Source organism: Erpetoichthys calabaricus, chromosome 18, assembly GCF_900747795.2.
Source record: "Erpetoichthys calabaricus chromosome 18, fErpCal1.3, whole genome shotgun sequence".
NCBI lineage: Eukaryota > Metazoa > Chordata > Cladistia > Polypteriformes > Polypteridae > Erpetoichthys > Erpetoichthys calabaricus.
In genome coordinates this window covers 18,262,123-18,287,273 of record NC_041411.2, presented here as the reverse complement: position 1 = coordinate 18,287,273, position 25,151 = coordinate 18,262,123, and the positions used below count along the sequence as shown (strand labels likewise).

Here is a 25,151-nt window from a genome sequence, read left to right as displayed (position 1 = left end):
AGAAATGGCACATTAATTGTAAACTGAACAGGAAAAAATGGGACTGAGTAGTACCTACAGGCTTTACTTGCCTTCAGTGTTTCTAATTTATTATCTGAAAATGTTGAAGAAAACAATGTTGATTGATTAGTTCCCCTAATTGCAGCAGAGTAGGTAGGTTTGCTTGTGCATCCTATTGAACAGTTTAATTTGTCTTTCTCCACCCGTGCTCTAGCCTGCAGCCCAGGATTTTCAGGGTTTTTAGTTGTTCACGAAATATGAAGAATGATGATTGGAAGATGCACCATGTGACCTTCAAGGAGCAAACGTGACAAAGTTTTCTAATAAAATATGGTTAGAAAGTTAAAAATATATACAGACTCTACCATTGATAGTGTGTCACAGAGGACATTCAGTGCAGTTATGAGAGAAGAGAAAAGCTTACACCACTTTATTATTGCAGAATGTAAAGAGTTATTATTATTTATTATTAATGTTAGAGTGTAACAGAGTAGAAGTGGATGGAGGTATCTAGAAACTCTACAGTGTGGTTGGAGAAACTGATGTTATCACTTGATTATTTGCAACAAAAGTATCACTACTTACTCCAAGGCCAAAAGTATGATCATGATTATGTATGGGACTGTTCATGTAAGTTCACAATTTCAGAGGTCGTTGGGCACCTAGAGATAGCGTTGTTCTCTGTGTTTAACATTATATTGCTATTTGCAAAAGTGAGACACAGGAGTCAGGAGATATTTTTAAAAGTCTGTTACAAAGATAAGTGTATCCTTATGTTGGTGATTTATTGCTGTAATAATAATTCACTTAGATTTTCTTGAGTGGCTAAATTCTAGGAGTCAAAATAGTACTAAAGTTATGCTTCCTTTTTTTTCTTCTTTTCGCTTCCTCCATATTCCATATATGGAAGGTGTGTTTTCATGAAAATTTAACTTCGTTTTCAATGTAAATTTTTTTTTTTTTTTTTTTAATACCAACAACATGTTTTGAGCATTTTTGGAAAGATGTGTGTTCATGTGTCTGTAGGGAAAAAAAATTGTGGTCACTGTAACTTGTGAATTAATGGGCCAAGTTTTCATGAAATTTTCATTAGTTTTTAGAGCTCATTAGGTTTTAGATGAGTTTTAATTCAGATTTTTTTTTAAAGATAAAACCAAATAAGCTAAACCACCGACCAAAGGTTGACCGATTTTTTGAATATAACTTTAGAGAAAAGCCAAGCAAAATGACACCTTTTATTGGCTAACTAAAAAGATTCCAATATGCAAGCTTTCGAGGCAACTCAGGCCCCTTCTTCAGGCAAGATGTAACTTTAAAACTTTTGAGTTCAATCCAAACCTCAAGCTGTGAGCTTTTTAAAGTTCAAAAATGTTAAAGCAGTAGTCACAGCAGCTAAACTCCAAATACAAAGAAACACTGACTACATGTAATGTTTTTGTTAAATTACCAGGGTGTGTGTTTGTGTTAGGTACTTTGTTATTTTGGTTTTAAAAAAAGTTTTACTACTTTAAGTTTTAAACTTGGCAATGTCAGTTTATGATTTGGGGGTGCTAGCCTCAAAACTGCCCTCCTATCTGTGTGACAGAACAAACATTTAAATGAACAGACTATGTGTAAAGGGATTAATACAAAATTTACATAGTTACAGAAAAATTGGTTCATTAATTAAACTTTTTAGCCTAAATCTGAATATTTAAATCCAAATATTTCATATTTTTGGTATACAACAATTTGAGAGTTGTCTTTAAAATGATTAAAATATGAAAAATATGTGAAGTTGTATCTAGCATTTAGTTTGGTAAATTATCACGATATCTACTGTACTCATATTGTAACTTTGCTGGCCACATCAGGTGTTGTTTTTTTTTTATTTTAAGGCTAGGAATCAGCCTAGGTTCAAAAGAGATTGGGTAACCCCGAGTTTTAGTCTAGCTGTCATAAGTAGACCACAGAAGTGGTCATTTTGAATTCATACATCAATCAATTTTGTTGCTACTGTGATCATTTTTGAACCTGAAACAAAATGATTTGCTTTTTGCTGTTCAGAGTGCCATGCAATGTGCCATCCAAAGTGCTCCCCCTGTCTGCCTGCTACTTGTGGCCTGCCTGCTGAATATGCAACACACTTCACTGAAGCTTTCTGTCGAGACAAAATGAGTTCTCCTGCGATGCAAATGAAAGATCCCTCAAACCAAGTTCGCTTGGAAGGCTGGATGAAGCTCCCACGGTAGCCCACTTTACCATTGCGCTGTTGGTATATGTGATTCAAGATGACCTCTTGTCTTGAGTTTTTTTGCCATGATATCAATTCAATTCATGTTTGTATTTGTATAGAAAGTAAGCTTGTAAAGAATAAAAGTAAAAACACTCATCTGTGTTATGTCAGGAATGGTAAACGTGGCCAGCAGGGATGGGAGAGAAAATACATTGTGCTGGAAGGATCGAAGGTGATGATCTATGACAATGAGCCAAGAGAAGGTGAGTGTGTTTCTACAATGCAACACTTTCAATGCCTTATTTTAAAGCAACTACCTTCTTAGGAAAAGTAAATGTGTATAACAAGCTTTGGCCTGATACACACACACACACACTCAACACAGATTTTTGGGGGGAAAATAATAATGCATCTTCCCTAATATAAGAGAGAAAAGACAGGCAGGTTGTAGCTGTTACTGAGCTGAGTCCCGCATGATTTCTACCTAAACAACAATTCATAGCAGGACCCCAAGGTACAGTATTAAATAAAGCCAGCATAGTTTTTGGTCTGTTTTGAAAACCCCCCTCTCTGTATTGTTTTTGATCCAGCCCTCTCTGGATGCGACTGTACTTCTTCTGCTTTCTTAGCAAAACCAGAAGGAGAGGTCATTTGTGCTGTTCCACTAGAAAGGTATGGGGTTCATATTTCAGACGTTGGCGAAAAAAAAAAAAAAAAAAAAAACAAACATAATTACAGTACATAAAATCCCTAAGAACTGAGCAAGCGGAAGAAAATGCAGCCTCCTGGCTTTGTAAATAAAGTAAGAGAGAAGAGCAGAATTGTGTTTTAAGTGACCTTTTTCACGTTTGAGATATAATGTGCTTTCATATTGTGTGGTGACTTCTCTTCACAGAGGGAACCAGACCCATTGACGAGTTTGACCTGTGCCTGCCTGATGGAGATGTGTCTGTCCATGGTGCTGTGGGGGCATCAGAGCTGGCCAACACTGCCAAGACAGGTAATGGTGTATAGTACAGCTTCCCCCTTTAAAGAGGTATTTAAAAAAAAAAAAAAAAGATACCAGGTTAAATGACTAAAAAATATTTTTGAATGAAAATTTTCTATACTGAACATTTAACCTTTGTTTAAGATTAATGTGATCCATTATGTGTATATTTTATTCTTTAGCTTGCCTTTTTTCTTCCCACAATATCATTTTCAACAACTTTATACTTTCTCCTGCATTTGTGACATGCACTAATCGTATTTTGACAGATATCCCCTACATGTTGAAACTGGAATCTCACCCCCATACCACGTGCTGGCCAGGACGGTCTCTTTACTTCCTTGCTCCAAGCTTCCCTGACAAACAACGCTGGTTCACAGCATTAGAGTCTGTGGTAGCTGGGGGTCGGACTTCTCAGGAGAAGGCTGAAGCTGATGCTGTGAGTAGGTCAAAATTTCTGTCTTGAAAAAACAAAGCACAAAATGATGTATTATGTGGACTGCTTACTAGAGAGTCAAACCGTTTCTGGGGCACTCTGACCTGAAGAAGGTATGCCATGCTTTTATTATACTGCGCCTCGATTATTATAATTCACTTTATTCTGGAATCAGTACATCTCATCTTTCTCGGCTACAGATGGTTCAGAATGCTGCTGCTCATTTTCTTAATGGGTCTCAAAGTTGTCTATTACTCCCATTCTGGCCTCGCTTCATTAGCTCCCAGTTGAATTTAGGATTCATTTTAAAATTTTACTTTTGGTTTATAAGTCGTTAAATGGTGTTGCCCCATCCTATCTGGCAGAGTTGCTGGTTCCATATATACCAGTACGCTCTTTACGTTCCTCTCAACAGCAATTGTTGGTTGTGCCAAAGTCTAAGATGAAGACAAGGGGCGATTGTGCCAATTGAAATTAGGTCAGCTTCTTCAGTTCAAATGTTTAAATCAAGACTTAAAACACACTTGTTTTCAATTTCTTTTAACTGTATATGAGTAACTCTGGTATCAATTTTATTAATAACGTATTAATTTTTTTTCATATAAATTGTTTTTCTGTAAATTGTTTATCTTCTAATCAGTTCTTTTAACTTATTTGGCTTAGTATTTATGTATTTTTTGTACTTTGTTTTACTGATTTATTATCTAATTTTTTTCTTAATTTTATTGTACAGCACATTGGTTTTACACTTATGGTGTTTGAAAATTGTGCTTTATAAATACATTTTGATTTGATGTATTTCAGTTTTGTAGCATTTTAAAACCTCATAGCCACTATGGTGAACTATTTTGCACTTCATTATAAATGCAGTGTTCTGTCAAAATGTGTTTGAAGGAAATGTATCAGTCTTCAGTTGCGTCCATTTCAGAGATACAGCAGTTTTTGGATGTCTGTTTTTTGAGCTGTTTTTGGATGTCTTTGAAAGCTGGCCTTGGAAAATATTGGGATGTTCAGGGACGTTTTGTGTAACAGTGGTGTGTTCTTGACATTATTGGCTATGGTTAAACCAAGTTTCATTGGTGTATTTTTTTCATCATGTAGAGTTTCTTTTTACATAGCACTTATTTGGGGTCTACCTTATATGCATGTTTAACTGAATCCTGATCACCAATTTGTCACTATGCAATAGGCTGCTGCCTTCTTCCAGGAGATGCCTCTATCTTCATTGTTTGTCCAGGTAACAATAACAGCCATTAGTTGCTTGTGCCAGCCCTTGCCAAAGCTGCCTTTCTGCTGAAATTTTTATGTTTGCAAATTTCTGCTTGTTTACTGTAACACTGTAATCTCCTGTTTATTTTTGTTCTGTGACAATAATATAGAACCACTGTTGTTGTGTTTTTTCCTTTTGGAAACCGAATATCTCCTCCACTCCCCATAACACACATTAACTTGTATTACTATGATTAAGGTGGAGTAAGTTCCAGTAGAACAAGGAAGGTGTAGAGCTGTCAATCATGGCATTAAAACATGAGGTAGACATGGACAGCAGACTGTATATCTGCTTATGTTCCATACATTGAATATGAATTGAGAACAATTTTGCTCCTGTACATATTGGCTGAAATTCCAAACAATCCATATGGCAAACAGGAACCATTAAGACACACATTGCATGAATTACCTACTGGCACAGATCAAGACTTGCCACGTTTAGGCTGTAGAACTGTTGATTACATAATATTCCATACAATGCAGATAAACTAAAGAATTTTATAAATAAGAGAGGAAAATGAAGACATACAAGATGATCAAGTGACAAACAGCTGGGGTATATAATATGCTAATTGTCACTTATTGCGTCAGGGGCAATATTGTTAGATCAGCTGAATACGGAACTGTGATTCATTATGAAAGACAAGTGCTTTACATAGAAATGGATTATTTCCAAGAAATGACTTGCGTTGCTGGTGCATGGCAGAGCAGCAGGAATTTTGCTAACACTACTTCTCACAAATACTTTAGGCTGTCATTAACATCTCATTTCTGCTACCTAAACTGGATACAAATGGTGGTGTTTTTTTTTTTCTTCAAGCAGAAGTTGCTTGGAAACTCCTTGCTGAAGCTGGAAGGAGATGACCGTCTCGATATCAACTGCACACAGCCACTCACTGACCAGGTATTATCAATAATAGTTATTGGAAGAGTTTGTGTCAAGATGAGCAGATCAAAAAACGTAAACTCCCCTTCTAATCAGGGCAGATCATTTTAGTAATTTTAACAAGAGCAACACAAGCAGCTACTGTTTCATGAACTGTACAAGGTGTTTTTTTTTTTTTTTTTCCCCCTTTTTTTTTTTGTTTCTGAAATGGATTGGGAATTCTGTTTTCATTTTAATTTGTACAATGACCTTTGAAAACATTTATGGACATGTCCGTAATAAATAAATACCTTAGAGCAGAGTCTTGGTTAGTCATATGCACAGATCTCAATTTTCAGATTCTGTATGTGAATACAGCACTAAAGTACCATAGGCTAACAAATGTTTATCTTTGTAGATTGTCCTTGTTGGTTCAGAGGAAGGCCTCTATGCCCTGAATGTGATCAAGTCCTCCCTAACTCATATCCCTGGAGTAGGAGCTGTCTTTCAGATTCAGATCCTGAAAGAGCAGGACAAGCTGCTAATGATAGTGGGTCAGTAAAGAAATGCTTACTTCTGAATATTTTTCTTATTTGGACTTAAGTTGTTAAACTCTCAGTATAATTCTACTCTTATAGCATGAACATGTTATGTGCATTTTACAATATGTTTTAGTACTAGGGTGTTGTACCGTGTTAGCCATTATGAATGAAAAGTCAAGCAAAATGACACCTTTTATTGGCTAACTAAAAAGATTACAATATGCAAGCTTTCGAGGCAACTCAGGCCCCTAATTACATCTTGCCTGAAGAAGGGGCCTGAGTTGCCATCTTGTTACATCTTGCCTGAAGAAGGGGCCTGAGTTGCCTCGAAAGCTTGCATATTGTAATCTTTTTAATTAGCCAATAAAAGGTGTCATTTTGCTTGACTTTTCACTACAATGTTTTACAAAGAAAATGGTTTTTAAAAAAATCTGTATGACCAGATTCTTTACACTTGTCCAACTGCTGCCTAGGTGGTGAGCGAGCACTTTGTCAGATTGAAATTAAGAAAGTGAAGCAGTCTATAAGTCAGTCACACCTACCCGCACAGCCAGAAATCGCACCCAACATCTTTGAGACTGTTAAGGGATGTCATCTGTTTGCTGCCGGGAAGGTAATAATTTTCATCTTGTAGATATTGTGGACATTTAAGTCTAACTACTGTTTTAAAGGTTTGTTTCTGCTTAGGATTGTATAGCACTGCCACAAGTAAATATTTAAATAGTTGAATATTAACCACTAACAGTGATAAGGTCCAAGTTGAACAAAGCCATCACTTCACTCCTTAATTCTTTTCAATTTGCCCTCCATATTCTAAGTGCTCAAGTTAACCATTTCATTACCTTTACTCCATTTCAGATTGAGAATGGACCATGCATTTGTGCAGCAATGCCAAATAAAGTAACCATCCTGCGATACAATGAAGGCCTTAACAAGTTCTGCATAAGGAAGGTAGATCACTACTTTAAAGAATTCCTAATCATATCTTTACTGACTATCAGTATGTGCAGGGCCATAAGTTACTGAGCAGTTCTAAAGTGTAGATAAACACTTACTTGTCATCACTGAGAGGCCCTGCTGATGATTGCTAGTTCAGAGACTTCAGGCAATCCTGCTCTATGCAATCCACTTGTGATTCTTAACAGAGGGATGAACTTTTCAAGCCTGGAATGGAGACAGTTTTAGGGTTTTTAAAAGCTGGGCAAAACGAGTTGGGATAAGACAATGATTGTTAAATTGCAGTACACAGTATCTCATTTAATGTGTCCTGTTTCCTCACGTTATCTCATTCCTGCAATAGGAGATTGAGACAGCAGAGCCTTGCAGCTGCATACATTTGACAGGCTACAGCATCATCATCGGGACAAATAAATTCTATGAAATAGAGATGAAGCAGTATGTTCTGGAAGGTGAGCAGTTCATCCTAGTCAAGTGGGATTTTACCTAAACCATTAGATATTAAAACAGAGTTTTGTACATTAATAATAAATAGGCCATATGATGGGATCTCCTCTGCTGCTATGTTTGCTGCTCCATGGGGATAGCTTATTCCTCTCTTTTGAGTCTGAGGATCTTGTCCTTGCTTTTATTACACCCAAGACCAACTACTGTAACTCCCTACAGTTGATGCCCCTTCCAATCTGTTATCACAGCTCCACTTGGTTCAAAACTCTTCTGCAAGAGTCCTTCCACAAACCCACCTTAGCAAGCACATCACACTCATCCTGCTCTGCCTTCCCTGTGTTTTAGAGGACTGAATATAGCATTCTGTTTTAACCTACAGTGTTTTAAAATGGCCTAGCACCAGACTACATCGGTCACCTGATCCATCACTACGCTGCTGTCCGCTATTGACCCTGACATTCTGAGCCTTCTTTCAGTTTACCTCTCTGTGCAGGTGCCAAGGAGGATTTGCATTTGTATCACAAATTTTGTTCAGGGTTTTCTTTTGGTATTTCATACTTTTATTGTGGCTTATTGCCTTTTATTCTAATTCAAAACTTTGTGTTTGCTGTATTTTATGTTTAGTTAGTGTTTGTACATGCCCAGTTGTTTATTCTGTAAATAAAACAGCATTTTTTTTTTTAATTATGGTGCCATTAATTCAAGATGGTGTAGCAATGGTTTCCACAAGTGGGCCCCAAGTAAACACTGAGCACTTGTTGCCTTTTCCCAGATGTGGTGTTACATAAACACCAGCAAATACTGCAACATTTGAATGTTGCTTCAATGTAAAGTTTCACAACTCTTGGTCTATAAACCTTTAAATTGGAAGATGATACTTAGAGTCCTAAGAAGACCCTTACTGGTATTTCCAGATTTTAAATAGGTAACACTAATGCTGTGAATATTGTATATTCTGTTTTTAAATGAATGAATGTGCTAATCTCTTCTTGAGTACATATTTATAGAAACGTCTTGTAAAAATTTTACTTCAACAGAATTTTTAGACAAGAATGATGCAACTCTGACATCGGCCATTTTTGCAGCATCCTCTCACAGTTTCCCTATCGCAATCATGCAAGTCAATCCAAGTGGCCAGAAAGAAGAGTATCTGCTCTGTTTCCATGGTAACAAGGATCTTGTATTTAGTTTTCATTGGACCATCTTTTACATCTGAGATTTTCCCTATGAATTTGCAGTTAATACATTATTCATGTGGTTTCCTCAGTGTTGTAATGTTATTCTTAACTGTGCATTTCTAAAACCCCACATAATGAACATGCCTCTGGTTTACAGAGTTTGGGGTCTTTGTTGATTCTTATGGGAGAAGGAGCCGCACCGATGACATCAAATGGAGTCGTTTGCCTCTGGCATTTGGTTGGTGTGATTTTTTTTTTTTTTTTTTGTTGACAGATATGTTCTATTACTCAAATATTTTTAATGTCATTAGACAGTGCTTCATGAAGTGTCTAATGCTACATGAAACCATTTCAAATGTGGGAGTGTGTAACAATGCTTTTGTGTCAATGCAGCCTACAGGGAGCCATATCTGTTTGTGACTCACTTCAACTCCCTAGAAGTCATTGAGATTCAGGGACGGACAGCTCTAGGGTGAGTTTTAGCTTTAAGACTGCCTTTCCTACATTTATCAAGCATTTATTTTTTTGTTATTTACATTTTTTTTTTTTCCTACATTTATCAAGCATCAACTGATTAGGGGTGCACTGCAGAGAATCCAGTGACCTAAACCAGAATTAAATGCTGTTCATATTTAGAGAGCCTGAATTGTCTTGGAAAATAAATAAAATCTGGTCAAGTTTTGTGTGCTGACAATAGTTTTTTTTCCTTTAACATTATCTTAGTAGGATTCTCTTTTAAGATGACATCTAAAATTGCAAAAAAACAACACACACCCCCGAGCGCAACCCACCCAACCCAACCACCCAGCCCCCCACCCCCAAAATATATGGATTCTCAAATGCTGAATTTCTGCAGGTCTCCTGCTCATGCTCACCTGGAGATTCCAAGTCCACGTTACCTGGGCCCAGCAATTTCAAACGGAGCCATATACCTGGCTTCTTCCTACCAGAACAAACTGAGGCTCATCTGCTGCAAGGGAAACCTTGTGAAAGAGAGTGCCATGGAAAAAGCCAGAGGGGGAAATGCATCTAGTCGCAGGTAACCGATCTGTCCTGCTCAATAGTACACTTTGCACCAAGATATGATACTGTGTCTAGTTCTTGCCATCATTTTAACAGTAAACTATTACTGCTGCACACAACACATGACAACCTTTGCTTCCTATTTGTAGCAGTCCTAATAAAAGAGGCCCGCCGTCTTACACCGAACATATATCCAAACGCTTGGCTTCTGGGACCTCTCAACAGGAAGGTTTGTCCCGGGAGCCCAGCACTCCACATCGGTACCGTGAAGGAAGGACAGAGTTTCGACGCGATAAATCCCCAGCTCGTCCACTAGACCGAGAAAAGTCTCCAGGAAGAATGTTGGACAGTCGCAGAGAGAGGTCTCCTGGACGGATGTTTGACGAGAGGGGCCGTCTTCATACTGGCTCTGTAAGAACGCCTCTGACACCGGTTAATAAGGTACAAACCTGTGTAGCCACTACATCCAGTCGATTATCAGTATTTTTTAAATTTTTATTAACCTTACGTAACTTGTCTGTTGCTCAGGTATGGGATCAGTCATCTGTGTAAGGATCGCCAGACTCCAAGAAGTAACTAGACTGCAGACTACCAGACCCCTGCCTCTCTTGGCAGAGCCTAGCAGCACTCCATAGCACACTGAATTTCTTGAATTTGCTTGAACCACAAAGGCAAAAGCAGGTGGGCTGCTGTGGTGGGGTGGGGGTATGTTTTAGGGGGCACATAATTCCTTAAAATACATTCTACAGTGCAGCAACTGTGTTTGTATTTTAAAGGAATTCTCAGCTGCCTTGTATTTACTTCAAAAGCTTAAAAAACATCCTGCATTTGACCAATTTGTTTACAAGAGTAGGGAAATCTCTCTCCCTTTGATGCGCCCTTTTCTATTCAGACTTGAACCAGAGAAATGTAAATAGTTGCTAAACTTTTATAAGAAACAAAGGGATTTCAAGATGACACAGCTAAGTCTATTTTTATGAGCAACCCTTTCTAATCTGTAATGTCTTGTAATGTTTTCTGTTTGAAGGACTATACGCAAAATGTCTGTGCTCTGATGAGCAGATTGGTATCTCCTGTGTTTTTACAAATGTCACAAACTATATGCACAACACTGTATGTAGTGAGAATATTGGAGCTTCTAGGCACTCCTGCATTTGCTCTTGGCTGATTCTTTACACTTGTCCATTTGTATGATGTATTTGTTGTTCTCTAGTAGGGTGGGGAGGTTCCCAAAACTCCTACAACCTGTGGGTAATTGGAGAGTTCACCCTACCTGCCTACCTGTCTGGTAAATGAATGGCACAAGGTCGTCTGTTCAGCCTTCACTTGTATCTCACTACAAAATGTAAACGCTTTCTGTGATATTGAAGTGCAGAAATTCTATATTCAGTATTTAATAAATGCATTAAAAAGGAAATGTGTAATGTAACCATCTTATTTACTAGAATGGAAAAGAAAAAGGACAGTCAAAGATCTTGAGCATTTCAACTGCACATTTAATTTAAATATTTTTCTTTGTAATTGTTTTTCCTCTAAAGTATATAAAGACATCAAGTAAAAAAAAAAAAGAATAAATCCCCATGCACCAACTTGGTGTAAAGCAACTAACATTATATTTTATGCAACTCCCCAGAAAGCACTGGCCACTGTTAATTTGTGAATTCAAAAAATATTCTGGATTACTAGTGCAAGGTGCGTATTTGACAATCACTGGCCCTAACAACATACCTGTGTGTTTGATTGGCTTCTCTTCAAGACATCCTTCTGTGGAGATCCTAGGGCTTGACGTCTGCCATGCCAACAGTGTAACCATGTGGTACAGGACTTGGCCATAATTGAAACACACCCTTGTTTTCTAAAGACTGAACGTTGGCTTTACCATACATTTTCTGCAATTCAAAATGTGCACCCTAAGAGTACAAACGTTCATGAACCTATTTTCTTCCCTAGGTATACACTTGGATACCACTAGAAATTCAGTGAAAACCAGTAAGTTAAAGGGTAGGGTTAGATGTGGGGGGTAAAACAACACTTGCAGAGAATCTTACAGAGAAGGAATTAAAAACTATACAGAGAGCAGTCAAGTTTGTCATTAAACAGGTAATTGATCTAATGCCAGTGTCCGTTTAGTGCTGGTCCCCTTCTGAAGGATTTCATGACACAGATGGTTTTTATCTGATGAAATGCAGAAACTTAGGCCATTAGTATTTCAAATTTGGGAGACTATAAATAGCTGATGTTTCTGAATAAGCAAAATTACATTCAAATATGCAGAATCATCTGTCCTTTCCAAGGGGAGTGAAATTCAACCTTGTCTTCAGTCACTCTTCTTCGAAAAGATTTGGAAAGCATAAATTTCAATTTAAATTGAATTGCAGTAGTAGAAGCTTAATTCATCTTTCCCAAATGATTGCTTCCTGAAGGCCTCATTCTGGCCTAGAAAGGAAAAAAGTAGTCCATGTGTCTGAAATTAGGCTTGTCCCTTTGTGGCAGTGGCATGCAGTCTCTCACAAAGGCCACTTTTTTTTGTTCAGATGGGCTTGTACAGCAGCGTGGTCACGTATTTCTTCTTGTAGCGGTGAGTAGCACTGAGAACCATCACACCATCCTTGTTGGAGAGAAAAATGACAAGAACTGTAAGTCTTTATTGAAGGGCCCACACCATCACAGTAGCTAATATACACAAGTAAGGTGTTGGTTTACACAAATTCTGCTCATAGTTGGTAGCAATGCAGAAGTGCCGTATGTAGCAGCATTTTCAAATCACGTTAATAGAACTCAGTGTCTCAGAAACCGCAGCATCCAAGGGGACGATGTGGATCAGTTAAGTAGAGGTCACACCACCAGTGGGTATATTTTATTGAGAAAATATTAAACTGCAGAGACAATGATTTAATAAATAAATACTAACCTGTGTTTGTGTTGCTGCTGCAGTGCACTAGACCACACATTCTCATTTCTAATACCACTACGCAAAGTTTTCTTTCAGGTAAAACTGCTTACACAATTTGATAGGTCCCGTTATTGTAGCATCATAATGTAAGAGCAAACACAAGAAGGAAGGCAAACCTGATACTCCCAGATATACTCCAATGACAAAGCAGGTTTGACATCAGAAATGCAATGCGCGTCTTTTATTAGGTGGTAACCACACAGCTCTGTGTGTTGAAGATACAAAGTCACCATAAGCAAACAAGTCACAGTTCCTTACAGTGACCACTGCCCTGGCCTTGCTTTGGGTTTCCCAGTTCCTCAGACTCCCTGCTTTGAACTCCAATAAACGTATTCTTGTAACTCAGTGAATGGCACAGCAGTTGACTTTAAGCAGGCAGTGAGCACAATGATGATTTCTAGTACGTATGCATATTATCACCAACTAACTTCAGTATATGGCTTCAAAAAACACAAGCAATTTCAATAATTAAAAATGGCAGAACAATCTAGCAGAAGAGGTAGTAGGTTTTAAAAACACAGCCGAGTATTACAATCATTCATTCCACAAAAGTGAATTATTATTATTTATGGCCCCTGTGTACACAGCAAGTAGGAATAATGAAGAAGGTAATGAAGCCCGCTCCCCAAGTGAGCTCTGCCTAACATGCTATGCCACTGTGTTACATTTTAAATTTGCTTAGGACACAAGTGCAGCATGTTACAGGAGATGCGGTGTCTAAATGACACAAGGGACTCAGTCTTCTGTCTGGGAGCATGCGATGGCTATAGTCCAGTATTACACGCATGACATTTTTAGACAATGTCCTCAGTAGGTGCCCCTCTCACCTGCCAGGGTCTGCTTCAGTTTGCATTGCATTGATTTTCCATCTTTACATCCTCTACATGGAGTAGAACGTCCAAGAAAAAAATCATTTAAATGCATCACTGTAAATCAATGCCCCCCAAATATTATCATTCTGCCTTTGGTAATACAATGATGACCTCCACAGGAAACACATCAAGGCAGGCCAGGGCCAGCACAACCATTTTGTTCAGACTAGCCTGGAATTGTTTTAGGCTAACAAAAGGTACTGGAATGAAGAAACAAACTTCTCTGCTACTACAGCTGACACTTTGCTGAACAATGATGTCTAAATTAATTATACAAAAACAGTAAGGATAGTTAACTAAGAATAAGATTACAATATGGCATCTCTCTTTGTATTGTATAAAATCCTCAAGGTTTACCAGCCCCATCAGCATTTTAGAATATGGTCTCTAATTACAATCATCATAAAGGGGTCTGCAGGAAGTCCCTTAAATGTACACAGCCAGCATATGACACTGGGCCCATGTGTGTCCTCAGTGGTTTGCATTTCGGACTTCACATAAAATGTTACTCCCCTCAAAACCACCCAGTGACATACTGAAGCTACTGCCGACCGGCCTCTGTCCCAGAGGAGCACATACCTTGATTGACAGTGCATACAAATGGTTCAGCATCACGTGATTGGGCTCTGGCAGTAATGCTGGGTCACACTATGAAAGGGTATTTAAAAAGAGAAGGTGCGATTAGAAGAGAAGTGTGGCCATTTGCTACAGGGCGGCCATGGCATTCCTTTTAGCCCCCTCTACTCACCGAAATCCCTGTGTCCTTGTTGAGGATGACTTGCAGGAGGTGTGGAGGTAGGATGGGCGGAGACTTGAAGCGCTCCTCCAGTTTACAGACGTAAGCATCCTGCTGGTAGGGCCCGGGAGGGGAGCTGGACAGGTCTGTGAGATTACGAAGAGGGGGGAGAAGAACAAGGAGAGCGGATCAGTTACAGCGAGCATGGCACCTTCATCTGCCGTAAGGACTTACATTAGAAGGTCTGACGAAAGGAAATAACCAGCATGCAGCCTTCAGGCCCACTTAACCCTTCAAATTGATAAATTAGCATGTAATATAAAGTTACATTAGAGCTGAAAGATTCTGTAAGAATTTTATGTTGAGTGAAGTTTACAAAAATTGGAATCTACGCAACATAGAACAGCACAGTGAACTCCATGAGAATTACTAAAATGAAGCAAAACAGGCAGACGTCTGTAACCCGAGGACCGGGCAGACCTCAGACGAGTGTTACTGTAACTGTGGACTTAAGGCCATTTGGAGAAACATCAACACAATGCTCAAAAGTATAAAGATCACATACTCGAGTGGAAGTAATAACAAGACTGCAGTAATCAGAACTAACAGCTGCCGTCCTGCTGTTTCTACTGAGTTTTTAATTGTTCTTATCCACCCCATGCAGCTACTCTACCAGGGGCTTGCTGACCAAGTCCATCAAGTTTAGCTGTTTTACTTCCCCATGGCTCTGAGGACAGGCTTCAGCTTGAAGGAAACAAAAATGACTTTCAAAAACAGACAAAGGCCATTTTTACATCAAGTACGTTGCAAGAAAATTGGAATTTCAACTCCTGTTGCATGGCAGTGTACCAAGGCAAGTGCAATCATGGCACAGAATGAGCAAACCTGCAGAGTGGCCCTTGGTCAGAACAGCTGCTGTGCATATTAAAGAACTTGCATCGCGACAATGACCACTTCACCAAAACCATCACTACCTCTACAGCCCCCCATCCTCTGTCCAACTCTGGCACATAATTCATACTAAAATCTTTTCTGTAAATCAGAGATCAGCACAGGACATATTAAAACTCAAACTCGGCTTTCAGAGAACTCCAGGCAGGTGAGGTTTGTTTCATGGCAGTCACTCGGCTCATGTAATGCAAAACAAAACATACAATGCAGCAGTGCTGGGCACACAGTCTGTGTCTGGAGTGAGGAGGACAGGTGGAAATGAGGAGAATGTATCCCCGTAAAAATGGTGGAGACACCTGAAGTCCACATTTTTTGCGGAGATGGATTTCATCCAGGGTTTTTCTTATTAGGTATAATAAATGAACGCTCTGTAATAACTGCGCTCTGCAGTAGAACTGAGCCCATGACCCAGCCACCCAGGCGAAGATGGCCAGGAGAGCAAATGACAACTTCCTCCCTAAACAGACCTTGATGAGCCAGTTGACAAGGAGAAGCAGCTGAGGAAGACCAACGTTACAGTGGAGGAATGTAGGGAAAGAAGATGCTGGGCTAACAGGTTAGAAACACTGGCTTGGGGGTCTAAGAGTAGGGAGGACTGGGAAAAAAAAAAACAGACTTGATCAGGCAGGGGTCTAAATGAGGCAGTAGCGACAGTGACAGTGACCCCTCCTTCCCCCATCCCCATCCCAACCCACAGCTCAGGTCCTGGTAAAGCCGTTCTGCTCCACTTCCTTCTTCCATCCGTCACTTAGTCTGCCACAGCATGACACTGTGGGAAAATAGTGCTAGTTGCAAATATACACATTTAGCTTTAAGCACTTTTTTTATTTTTTGCTGTGAAATAAATATTGGACACATTCAGAATATAAAAGCACTGCAGCCATGCCTTACTCCTCCTTAACAGCTTGTTTCACACACGTTTGAATTTGCCATCTTGTGGTCGGTGTCTGTTTTGACAAAAAGCTTCAAGGGCAGCATGTTTAGCTTAAACTGCATGAGCCACCAAAAAGCACAAGGAACAATCAGACAGGCCACCCGCACACTAGAAAGGGTCTCACTGTGAAGCGACCCCTCAGCAGGACGACTTTCATTGAAGCACATTTTCATATTTTTCTGCTCAGATATGCAATAATACAGATGGTGCCATCCCTCAAAAGAAGAGAGTCAGTGGAAAAACGTAAACTGACTAAGGCCTGGAAGTGCATTACTATGATGGCACTGCTCAAAGGGTACCCCTGTGTTCATGTCCTCGGACTATGGAGAACCGAGTGCCCACCCCATTACCAATGCATCCCCACCACCACCCCCGTGATTACAGACCACCTGAGGCAACAGACCCAAGACTCCCAGAAATTCCAATGCTGATGTGAAAACAGACCACCACGAGCCCAGTCAAGGGTCCAAAACTGTGGAACAGGGGGGCATCACATCTGGGCAATATGGAGTGAATACTCAGTAGATGGATTTGCCAAGTACAATATTGAGAGAAGTAATAGGTGTGGAGGACCACAAATCAAATTAGGAACCAAATCAAGCTGATGGGCTTCAGTTGTGGGCTGTAGAGTGGAAAATGAATGGGTGGTGTGACAGAAGTAGAGTAGATGAGGGCAACAGATGACATGAATGGAGTGGTGGTAGGTCACTTGGCCATGGTGTCAAAGGCACAACTGAGGATAATGGAAGGCAAGTAAACCACCAAACAATGGTGTCTGTAGAATACAAAAGGCAGAACTGGAGGTCACAGAACGCTTTCTTACATTATGACCCCCCACCATTCAAAGTGCCAGAAGCTGGCTCGTCCCTTTTGGGTTTTGCTTACCCGATATATCTGAGCACTTCTGAGAATCCACCAGCAGGGCATCAAACACCTCAAAGTCGGTCTTCTTCACCTGGATCACGTTGTTCACTGTCCCCAAGTGATTGGTGGTGAAAGGCTGCAAGAAAATGAAACTTCATGAAAATTATCACTGTGTAGCAAACACATCAATACGCTCATTCAGTTTACTTTGTAACGTGCAAAATGTGCAGATACGCCAAATCTGCTAACACTCCGAACCCAGCCATGTTAGTTCTTTAATATTTTGATGTGTCAATAGTTTGATTACTGACTAAGTGTGCATGGGCACGACTTCTAGCGGAAGTGTGGCTCCTGATAAAGAAGCCAGTAGCTCCCTGCCGTTCAAATCGCATTTCTTTTCTTTTTACAGGTTATAACTTCATGAGATGGGTGCTGTCAGTTCTTTCAATCCATGTAAGGGAAACATGCTGCATATAATTCAGAGAGTGAAGCGAACCACTACAAAGAAAGAGGTCGGCTGTGGAGGAAATTATAAAAAAATAACTTCTTATACCATGACTGGTGTTAACACTGGCAGGACACGCTGACCAAGGCAGATCCCAAGAGCCCCAGCTGAGGGGACACAGCAAAATCCTTTTATCTCCAACTGAATGGTCGGTTAAATGAGCCTTTACAACTGTGACTGTGCACAAACATTTCACAGGACAAGCACATTCCAGTGTAAAGAAGGTGCTGTGTTTTGTAAATAAAGCAGACCCTAACACTCGGAGATGTGCGCTAGCAGAGAAAGCCACCTTGGTCTGCCTGCTCCTGTTATCAACATGGACAAGCAGTGAATGCAGAAGACGTCCCCCTGTCCTCCCGTAATTCTGTCCAACATTGAAAGCAACAAAAGTGTTGGCCGAGAGCACAGGCCCCCTCATCCGAACAAACACGTCAGCCAGGCTGTCAGAGAGTGGGTCAGGGCCCCCTGCTGTGGCTATTTCATTGAAGTGGTCCTCAAACTCTGACCAACAGAATGCACTTTTAGGATGTAGAGCATGAGATCTGTTTGGAAGACATAATGTGACACCTGCAAAGGTGGTGGTCCTTAAACTGGCATAAACAGACATTTTGATAACTGACCAACACACTCCAGCTGAAGGGTCAGACCAAAAACTTCCCTCCGCTATTAAAGTACAGCTGCAGGAAAACCGAGCACAGACTGCGGACCATGGGGGCTTTGTGGGATTCACTTCAGCACTTGTAGTTTTACACTGGGGTCTACACAAAGAGTCATACAGCAATCATTCTCTGAGAGCAGGATTGGTCAAAACTATTTAAAAGATAAAAAAGAATTTCAGAAAACAACTAGAAGCCAGTCCAGGGGGAAAAAAACGATGGACGGACAATTTCATAGACTCAATTTTCTAATTGTCATTCTCTATTTGTCCTCATTTACAGCAGCACTTTTAGTCCAAATTTTTAAAATTTACATTTTATGCTTCAACTGAACTTCTTAACTGAGAGGTTGTTTATTGATTTTAAAACAGTTTGGCTCATAGTGTTCAATTTGAAAACAAATTCTGTCTCCAGTATGCTGCCATCATAAATCTCCAGTGGGTTAAACACTGCAGCATTCATTTAAATAACACTACAGGTACGACAGTGGGGGGTGCCACCCATCTAGCCCCTTCCAGGGTCTTCACTCCAAGCACAGGTTGGTAAACTTCTATTGCAGTCTTTTCAATGCAGGCTGCAATAGGGGGGGCTCACCTCAGAAGGATCATGGGTCCACTGTCCATCCACATAGAATTTGTATTGATGCTCTCCCTCTGGCAGATCCAAAATGGCTACAAAGTTGTTCTGACTAGGAAAGGGAACAGAGATGACAAGTCCATTGGAATTCACAACTTAAAAGACACCACGTGGCCGGACCTCTGGCCATTAACATACTCACATCAAAGAGGTCCAAATGCCCAGCTGAAGACCACAGTAAGTTGACACTGAATTGTCACAAGTAAGCCAAACACAAAGGTGACCATACCATCCGCATGAGCAAAATGTTGGTGCAAGTTAGAAGTCTCCATCAGTTATGAAAAACTTAATTACTACATCTAGGACTTTATAGTTAAAAATAAAAACAACAATAATAATAATAAAAACACCAGTGACCACTTTACTAAGTATACCTTTTCAGGACCATGTAGGACCCCCTTCTGCCTCCAGAACATTACAGGCTCATCAGGACACGGATTAAACAAGGTGCTGAAAACATTCCTTAGAGACTGTTGTGATACGATCAAGTCGGACTGGACATTACCTGCAGATATTGTGGCTACAGGCGGACCTCCTCTGTCCCACCTTATCCTACAGGCACTCTACTGGACTGAGATCCAAGGGAACTTCAGGACACTGGAGTAATCTGAACTCACTGATACGCTGGCCTCTGTAATTACTCATTTTCGGTGACATGATGCATTATTTTGCAGGAAGTGTCCATTTGGACAAAGGCAGACTGCGCCCATAAAGGGAGACACTTTGACATTCCAAAAAATAAATAAATAAATAACTCTGGTATTAAGGTACCCAATATGTGCCATTAAATATTCTCCAGGCCATTATACTACCACCATATCATCAGTATAGACCACTGACAAAAGGCAAGGCGAATCCATGGATGTGTGCAATTTATGCCAAATTGGGAATGTGCCATTTGTATGCTGCAGCAGACACTGAGATTCTTCAGACCTGGCAACATTTCACCATGTTGAGCTTTTGATGATCACATGTCCACTGGGACTTTGTTTCACTATTCCTGGCTGACAGGCAGTTCATCTGCCTACAATTTCAATGCATTGTTCATTTAGAGATGTCCTCACCCACTGGAGCTTTTGTGTTTATCACTCTGGTCTTCAGAAATTCTAGAAACTGCAGGGCATAAACCTTACAGGGGATCAGCTGCAAACACACCGTCAGACATTCTTTGGTAAGGTCCTTTTATGACACCCATTCAAACGTTTACACCATGTCTGCCAACGGTATGTAATGTGCTCTTTGGAGGAGTAGGCTATTTGAGCCAATGAACAGGCTGACCTTAGAAAGTGGCCACCTATTGGATATTTGTATTCCAATGGCAGGTTCATAAGACACACACACACACACACACACACGGTTCTTAAAGTATTCAGCCCCCCTCCCTTTCTGCACACTTTACTATGTTGTAGATTTACCTTTCAGTGGATAAATTTGCCATGTTTGCCCATTAATCTACACTCAATTATCCATCATGACAAAGTGAAAACATGTTTTCAGAATAGTTTGCGAATTTATTTAAAATTCAAAAACTGAAATCTCTTGACTTGCGGCCACCTTACCTGATTGGACATCATTTAGAAAGGCACACACCTGTGTTTATGAGGTCCCACAATTCGTGCATGTCAAGAGAAAAACCAAGCCATGAACGCCAAGGAACTCTCTGTAGACCTCAGTGATCAAGGCGAGGGAACAAAACCATTTGTAAAGTTCTGAGTATTCCCAGGGTCCTCAGTAATTGTGAAATGAAAGAAGTTTGGAACCACACTTGATTTGTCCAGCTGACCAGGCCGAGTTAAAAAGCAAGAAGGGCCTTTGTCAGGGAGGTGTCCAAGCACCCAACAGCCACTCTAACAGAACTTCAGAAGAACTTTACAAGTCTTCTGTTGAGACCAGAGACCTGTCAGAAGGCTGACCATCACAGCAGCACTCCATAACTCAGATGTTTGTGGCGATCTCCTGTTTGAAGTACACCAAGAAGGCAAATGTTGGACTCTCCGCGAGAATTCCAAGCACTATATCATGCCATGGGAGTGCTTCTCAGCAGTATGAACAGGGAGACTGGTCAGAATTGAGGAAAGGATGAATGCACCTAAATACAGAGAGGCCCTTAAAGAAAGCCTGATCCAGAGTGCATACACCTTCACACTGGGGCGACAATACATGACAATGACCTGAAGCATACAGCCAATGCAACGCTGGAGGGGGTTTGGGACAAGTCTCTAATTGTCCTTGAGGGGTTTAGACAAACTCCAGACTTAAACCTTATAGAACATCTGTGGAGAGACCTGAAGATGGCAGTTAACAGACACTTCCCATCTTTACAGAACTTGACAAATCTGCCAGGAGGAATGCAATAATAGGCCCAAACCCAGGTGTGCAAAGCTTAGAGAGACTTGCCCAAGGAGACTCAAAGCTAGAAATTGTTGCCAAAAGGGGTATTACAAAGTACAGATTAAGGGCATGAATGCTATGACTTTTTGACTTTTAATACATTTTTAAACCTTTCCAAAAATGTGTTTTCATTATATCATTATGGGTCATTGAGTGCTGACTGACAAAAATGGCAAATCAAATTCATCCATTTAAAATTTAAGCTAGAAAAGTGAGCACAAATTGAAGAAATCAGAGTACATTCTATATCCTCCACATATTATATTGATGCCCATCACTTCCCAATAATTATAAAAACTGAAGAACAAAAATTTGCACTGAGTATTAACTCACTGTTTACATAATGCATAATCATAAAATTGTTTCCTGAACTCACTGCACCAAGTAAAATTAGACTTGGGCCTCCTAAGCTAGGATGATAAAAGTACTGCATACCACAGCGATGGACACTGAAAGAATAAATATTACACTTTGTCTACAAATATAGAGTACAACATAGATAACAACAAACATAAATTGACAATAAAAAAAACCCTTTGCACTTCCAGATCACGTGATTGGCCTCACCTGCAAATATTTTAATCTACTTCACTGCGACAAGAGTTCCCATTTGACCCCACTTACCTTTACATTTTCAGGTTCTAAAGCTCTTTTTTATACTCAGTTAATGTCCAGGTCGCCTTACCTTCGGGTGAGGGGAATCTTGGAGCTCCAGTTATTAAAGGACCCTGCCAAGAAGACTTCCTTTGCTCCTCCAGTCCAGCGAAACACAGTTGGCCTGGCCTGGGCTGGTGCTTTGTCATTCACCTCCAAGTCATGTTGCCAGGCAAGAAACTCGTCCTTCTCCTGGGGTGCCTAATTTTCAAAAATAGGGTCAGAGGTCACAACTAGAAGAAACAACTTAGCAATTTGGGAAAGTGTCTAGAGATAGTATGATTACCTAAGCTTAAACCAGTGTTGTCCCTTCATCTTAGGCTGGCATTCAAGTCCTACAAAAACACCTCACTAAACAACAACTAAAAGTAAATTCCAAATCTAATGATTTGACAATACAGCTTTAATGGACAGTATCTTTCCTGACAGGCTCTTGTTACACACACTTACTAAATTCCAAAACTGGAAGTTAAAATAACTCACTAGGACATTATATTACGATCTCCAAGCTGGGTGTGGCATTCATGGAGAAACATCAAGGACATTCTAAAACAGCAAACCTAAATGCATCTCGCCAGAAACTAGCACTTCACAATGTTACCAGAATACTAAAAGCAATTTCAATTAGTCAGGAATATGCTTAATCTGATGCCCTCTATTTTGTTGATCAATTTTCTATATGTAAAACTTGTCTCCACTCTTAAGTCACCCACTATATTAATCAAAAAATTACAAGTCCTGATAATGTGACCTCTAAGTGTTACTCACATATATGCAACTCAGCTACAACATTACACCTGTAGCCAACTTCCATGCAAGCTCTTAGTAATATTATAAAATGTAGCCAAGTGCTGAAGCCAAACTCACAGGCTACCATGCTGCTAAGTTTACAAAGTTTATGTGATACACAAAAGAATGGACAAACCTTCATGTCCTCTCCATGGTAGTCTGCATCCTCTGGACTATCCATGAGTATCTTTGGACGATCCCCCTCTTTACCATAGGGACCCCTGCTGTCTCTGCGGTGAGACTTGTGATCTCCATGGCGCTCCAACCCTCCTCGTTCACTGCTTGTGTTTCCCATATGTGCTGCCAACAGATCTCCAAATCCCAGAAAAGTAAGCCCCCCTTTCCTGTGTGAGGAGAAAATTAGAATTAACAAACAGGCCAGAGTCAGTAGTTTGGATTGCTCTAGTCAGGCAAACTACATCCAACAGAACTAAGACAAGCCTAAATTAATATACTGTATCAGCAAATAAAGTAGCACACAATATGAAATGTAGTTAATTTTTCACAGAGGCAGAAAAACAAAAAATGTGTTAGCTGCTGTACAATCCACTTTTAATCCTAAACCCAAAAGAACCTAGATTATCCTAAACCACACTTTGTTGAGATCTGAAGGTCCCCAAAGTCCAACTTCTCCTTTTCCACCACACTACTTGGCAATTTATTCCATGTGCCTGTGGCTCTTTGTGCAAAAGAAAAAAATACTCTGTCCTTAGTCAGTTGTCAACCATGTCCCTGTGTTCTTTCTGCAGAATTAACAAATGGGATCCACGGTACTCATTCCTGTCATGCTTGTAAACACTTCAATCATGCCCACTGTTATCCCAGTTCACTTAGGTAAATGGAGATTATCTTCTTATCATTACCTTAAAATGTGAGAGCCCAGAACCATCAAAAGTGATTCCCCCTTTAAGCTCCACCAAAACTGGTGAAACTGCAGCAGTCGGACCAGCTGCTAGTGTGCAAAATGAGCTTCAGGGGCTATACCAGTTCAGGAAAGCAAAAAGTCAGACTACAGCCTACTTTCACTCTCTCTGTTAATGCATCAGAGCCCATTGCAACTCATTGCTCTCCTTTTTACTGTGGCCCTTGTGCTTGTAAATTTCTCACTGACAAGGACCCTCTTTGGCATTTTCTCGATCACACTGCATATTGTCCTTTCTAACCCACTGGCTCAGATTTGTCTGTGCCCCTCACCTGTATACACACATGCCAATGGCACTGAAATGTCATTGTTGCAGTGTTACATAAAAGGTAACACCACACCAACTCAGCACTACTACTGGTAATGTTAACCTAGTGATAATAAATAAGGCCTCTCTTCTACTGTACTGAGTCACCCCTGCGCTGCCTGCTTGCTCGCTTACTCACCCACAGTCCAAATTTCTGCTGCTTGCAGTACTGTTCGTCTAAGAAATGTACATTTAAAGACGATTTATTTACAGGATCACAGGGATGTGGGTGCCAGGTCTGGACATGACAGACATGACACAACACCTGATCATCTCAGTGCAGGCACACAAACACAGCGAGCCATCAAGACTCAACTTGGAGTTTCTCCTTACTATCTGATGCTTGAGATGTAGGAGAAAACCCAAATGGAACAGTCCACACTGAGGCCAACCTAGGGGGCTGAAGGTACATTTAGAAAGTTGTGTAGCAATGGTACCTTAATACACAGATGACACTAATAGAAACAAACTGAATTCACCCCACTATTTCTCTCAGTGACACTTCTGCACACCCCAGTCACACCAGTACATGGAACAATGCCACCCCTGAGCCCCCACACTATCACTTTAACTTATCTGGAGCTCGTACTTGCCTACCTACCCACCAAACAGAACCACTGCACATCTTCTCTGCTTACACTGATCCTCTACCTCGCCCCCCCCCCCTTCTTCATCGCAGCCTAATGCCGTAAGCCTTCCATTTAATTAACAGCGCCATTCATTCATTCCTTCCTTCCTCCATCCATCCATCCATCCATCCATCTTCCCAACCCCGACCAGTTCCGCACTTCCGCGATTCAACCACCTACGCAAGCCACACCTCCACTTGTCTCTGGAACCAGCTATGCCCCCCTATTTGTTTCTCATGCACACAAACCCCCCTCCTTCCCAGTTACCGTCCAGGAGCACAGGCCTCCGATTATGCTGGTACACATGAATCGATGATATTCTCAGCACGAGCTGTCGCCCTCTTGGCGTCTCGGAGGTAAATAACCTTCAAGCCGCGTGTCCCGCCCACTCAGCGAACGCTACCTTTACGGCGGCCTCAAAGGGACATG

At 40.5% G+C, this 25,151-nt stretch overlaps 2 protein-coding genes across 9 annotated transcripts in view; one reads left to right on the top strand and one right to left on the bottom strand.

Moving 5' to 3' along the window:
* The window catches only part of cita (citron rho-interacting serine/threonine kinase a), a 60,863-nt gene extending 49,523 nt beyond the window's left edge, over positions 1 to 11,340 (top strand). For 5 of the 8 annotated variants that reach the window (XM_051921589.1, XM_051921588.1, XM_051921594.1 and 2 more), the window contains 16 exons: positions 2,047 to 2,227; positions 2,387 to 2,478; positions 3,111 to 3,215; positions 3,473 to 3,642; positions 4,829 to 4,876; positions 5,735 to 5,815; positions 6,195 to 6,330; positions 6,792 to 6,931; positions 7,177 to 7,269; positions 7,619 to 7,727; positions 8,760 to 8,888; positions 9,058 to 9,138; positions 9,294 to 9,372; positions 9,757 to 9,939; positions 10,073 to 10,364; positions 10,452 to 11,340. In XM_051921589.1, the coding sequence (XP_051777549.1) occupies positions 2,047 to 2,227; positions 2,387 to 2,478; positions 3,111 to 3,215; positions 3,473 to 3,642; positions 4,829 to 4,876; positions 5,735 to 5,815; positions 6,195 to 6,330; positions 6,792 to 6,931; positions 7,177 to 7,269; positions 7,619 to 7,727; positions 8,760 to 8,888; positions 9,058 to 9,138; positions 9,294 to 9,372; positions 9,757 to 9,939; positions 10,073 to 10,364; positions 10,452 to 10,475 (1,943 nt within the window). In that variant the 3' untranslated portion in view covers positions 10,476 to 11,340. Of the gene's footprint in view, positions 1 to 2,046; positions 2,228 to 2,386; positions 2,479 to 3,110; positions 3,216 to 3,472; positions 3,643 to 4,828; positions 4,877 to 5,731; positions 5,816 to 6,194; positions 6,331 to 6,791; positions 6,932 to 7,176; positions 7,270 to 7,618; positions 7,728 to 8,759; positions 8,889 to 9,057; positions 9,139 to 9,293; positions 9,373 to 9,756; positions 9,940 to 10,072; positions 10,365 to 10,451 lie in introns of all 8 variants that reach the window. The other 3 variants (XM_028824076.2, XM_051921591.1, XM_051921590.1) reach the window with 2 other exon arrangements.
* A 148-nt stretch (positions 11,341 to 11,488) lies between these two features.
* On the bottom strand, positions 11,489 to 25,125 carry prkab1a (protein kinase, AMP-activated, beta 1 non-catalytic subunit, a). The gene is made up of 8 exons (XM_028825129.2): positions 24,990 to 25,125; positions 23,001 to 23,208; positions 22,107 to 22,276; positions 18,989 to 19,082; positions 17,255 to 17,369; positions 14,497 to 14,630; positions 14,328 to 14,396; positions 11,489 to 12,531 (listed from the first exon to the last, which is right to left on the bottom strand). Exons 2-8 carry the CDS (start codon positions 23,157 to 23,159, stop codon positions 12,454 to 12,456), a joined length of 819 nt encoding a protein of 272 aa, XP_028680962.1. The 5' UTR covers positions 23,160 to 23,208; positions 24,990 to 25,125; the 3' UTR covers positions 11,489 to 12,453.
* Positions 25,126 to 25,151: the final 26 nt, after the last annotated feature.

Bases quoted from the DNA above. Each gene is read 5' to 3' on its own strand.
- prkab1a (XM_028825129.2), bottom strand. From the start codon at position 23,159: ATGGGAAACACAAGCAGTGAACGAGGAGGGTTGGAGCGCCATGGAGAT. The intron at 19,083-22,106 runs GTAAGGCGACCT...TCCCTTTCCTAG, and splicing joins AAGATTCCCCTCACCCGAAG to TCAGAACAACTTTGTAGCCA. The intron at 14,397-14,496 runs GTGAGTAGAGGG...ACCCTTTCATAG, and splicing joins ACAAGGACACAGGGATTTCG to TGTGACCCAGCATTACTGCC.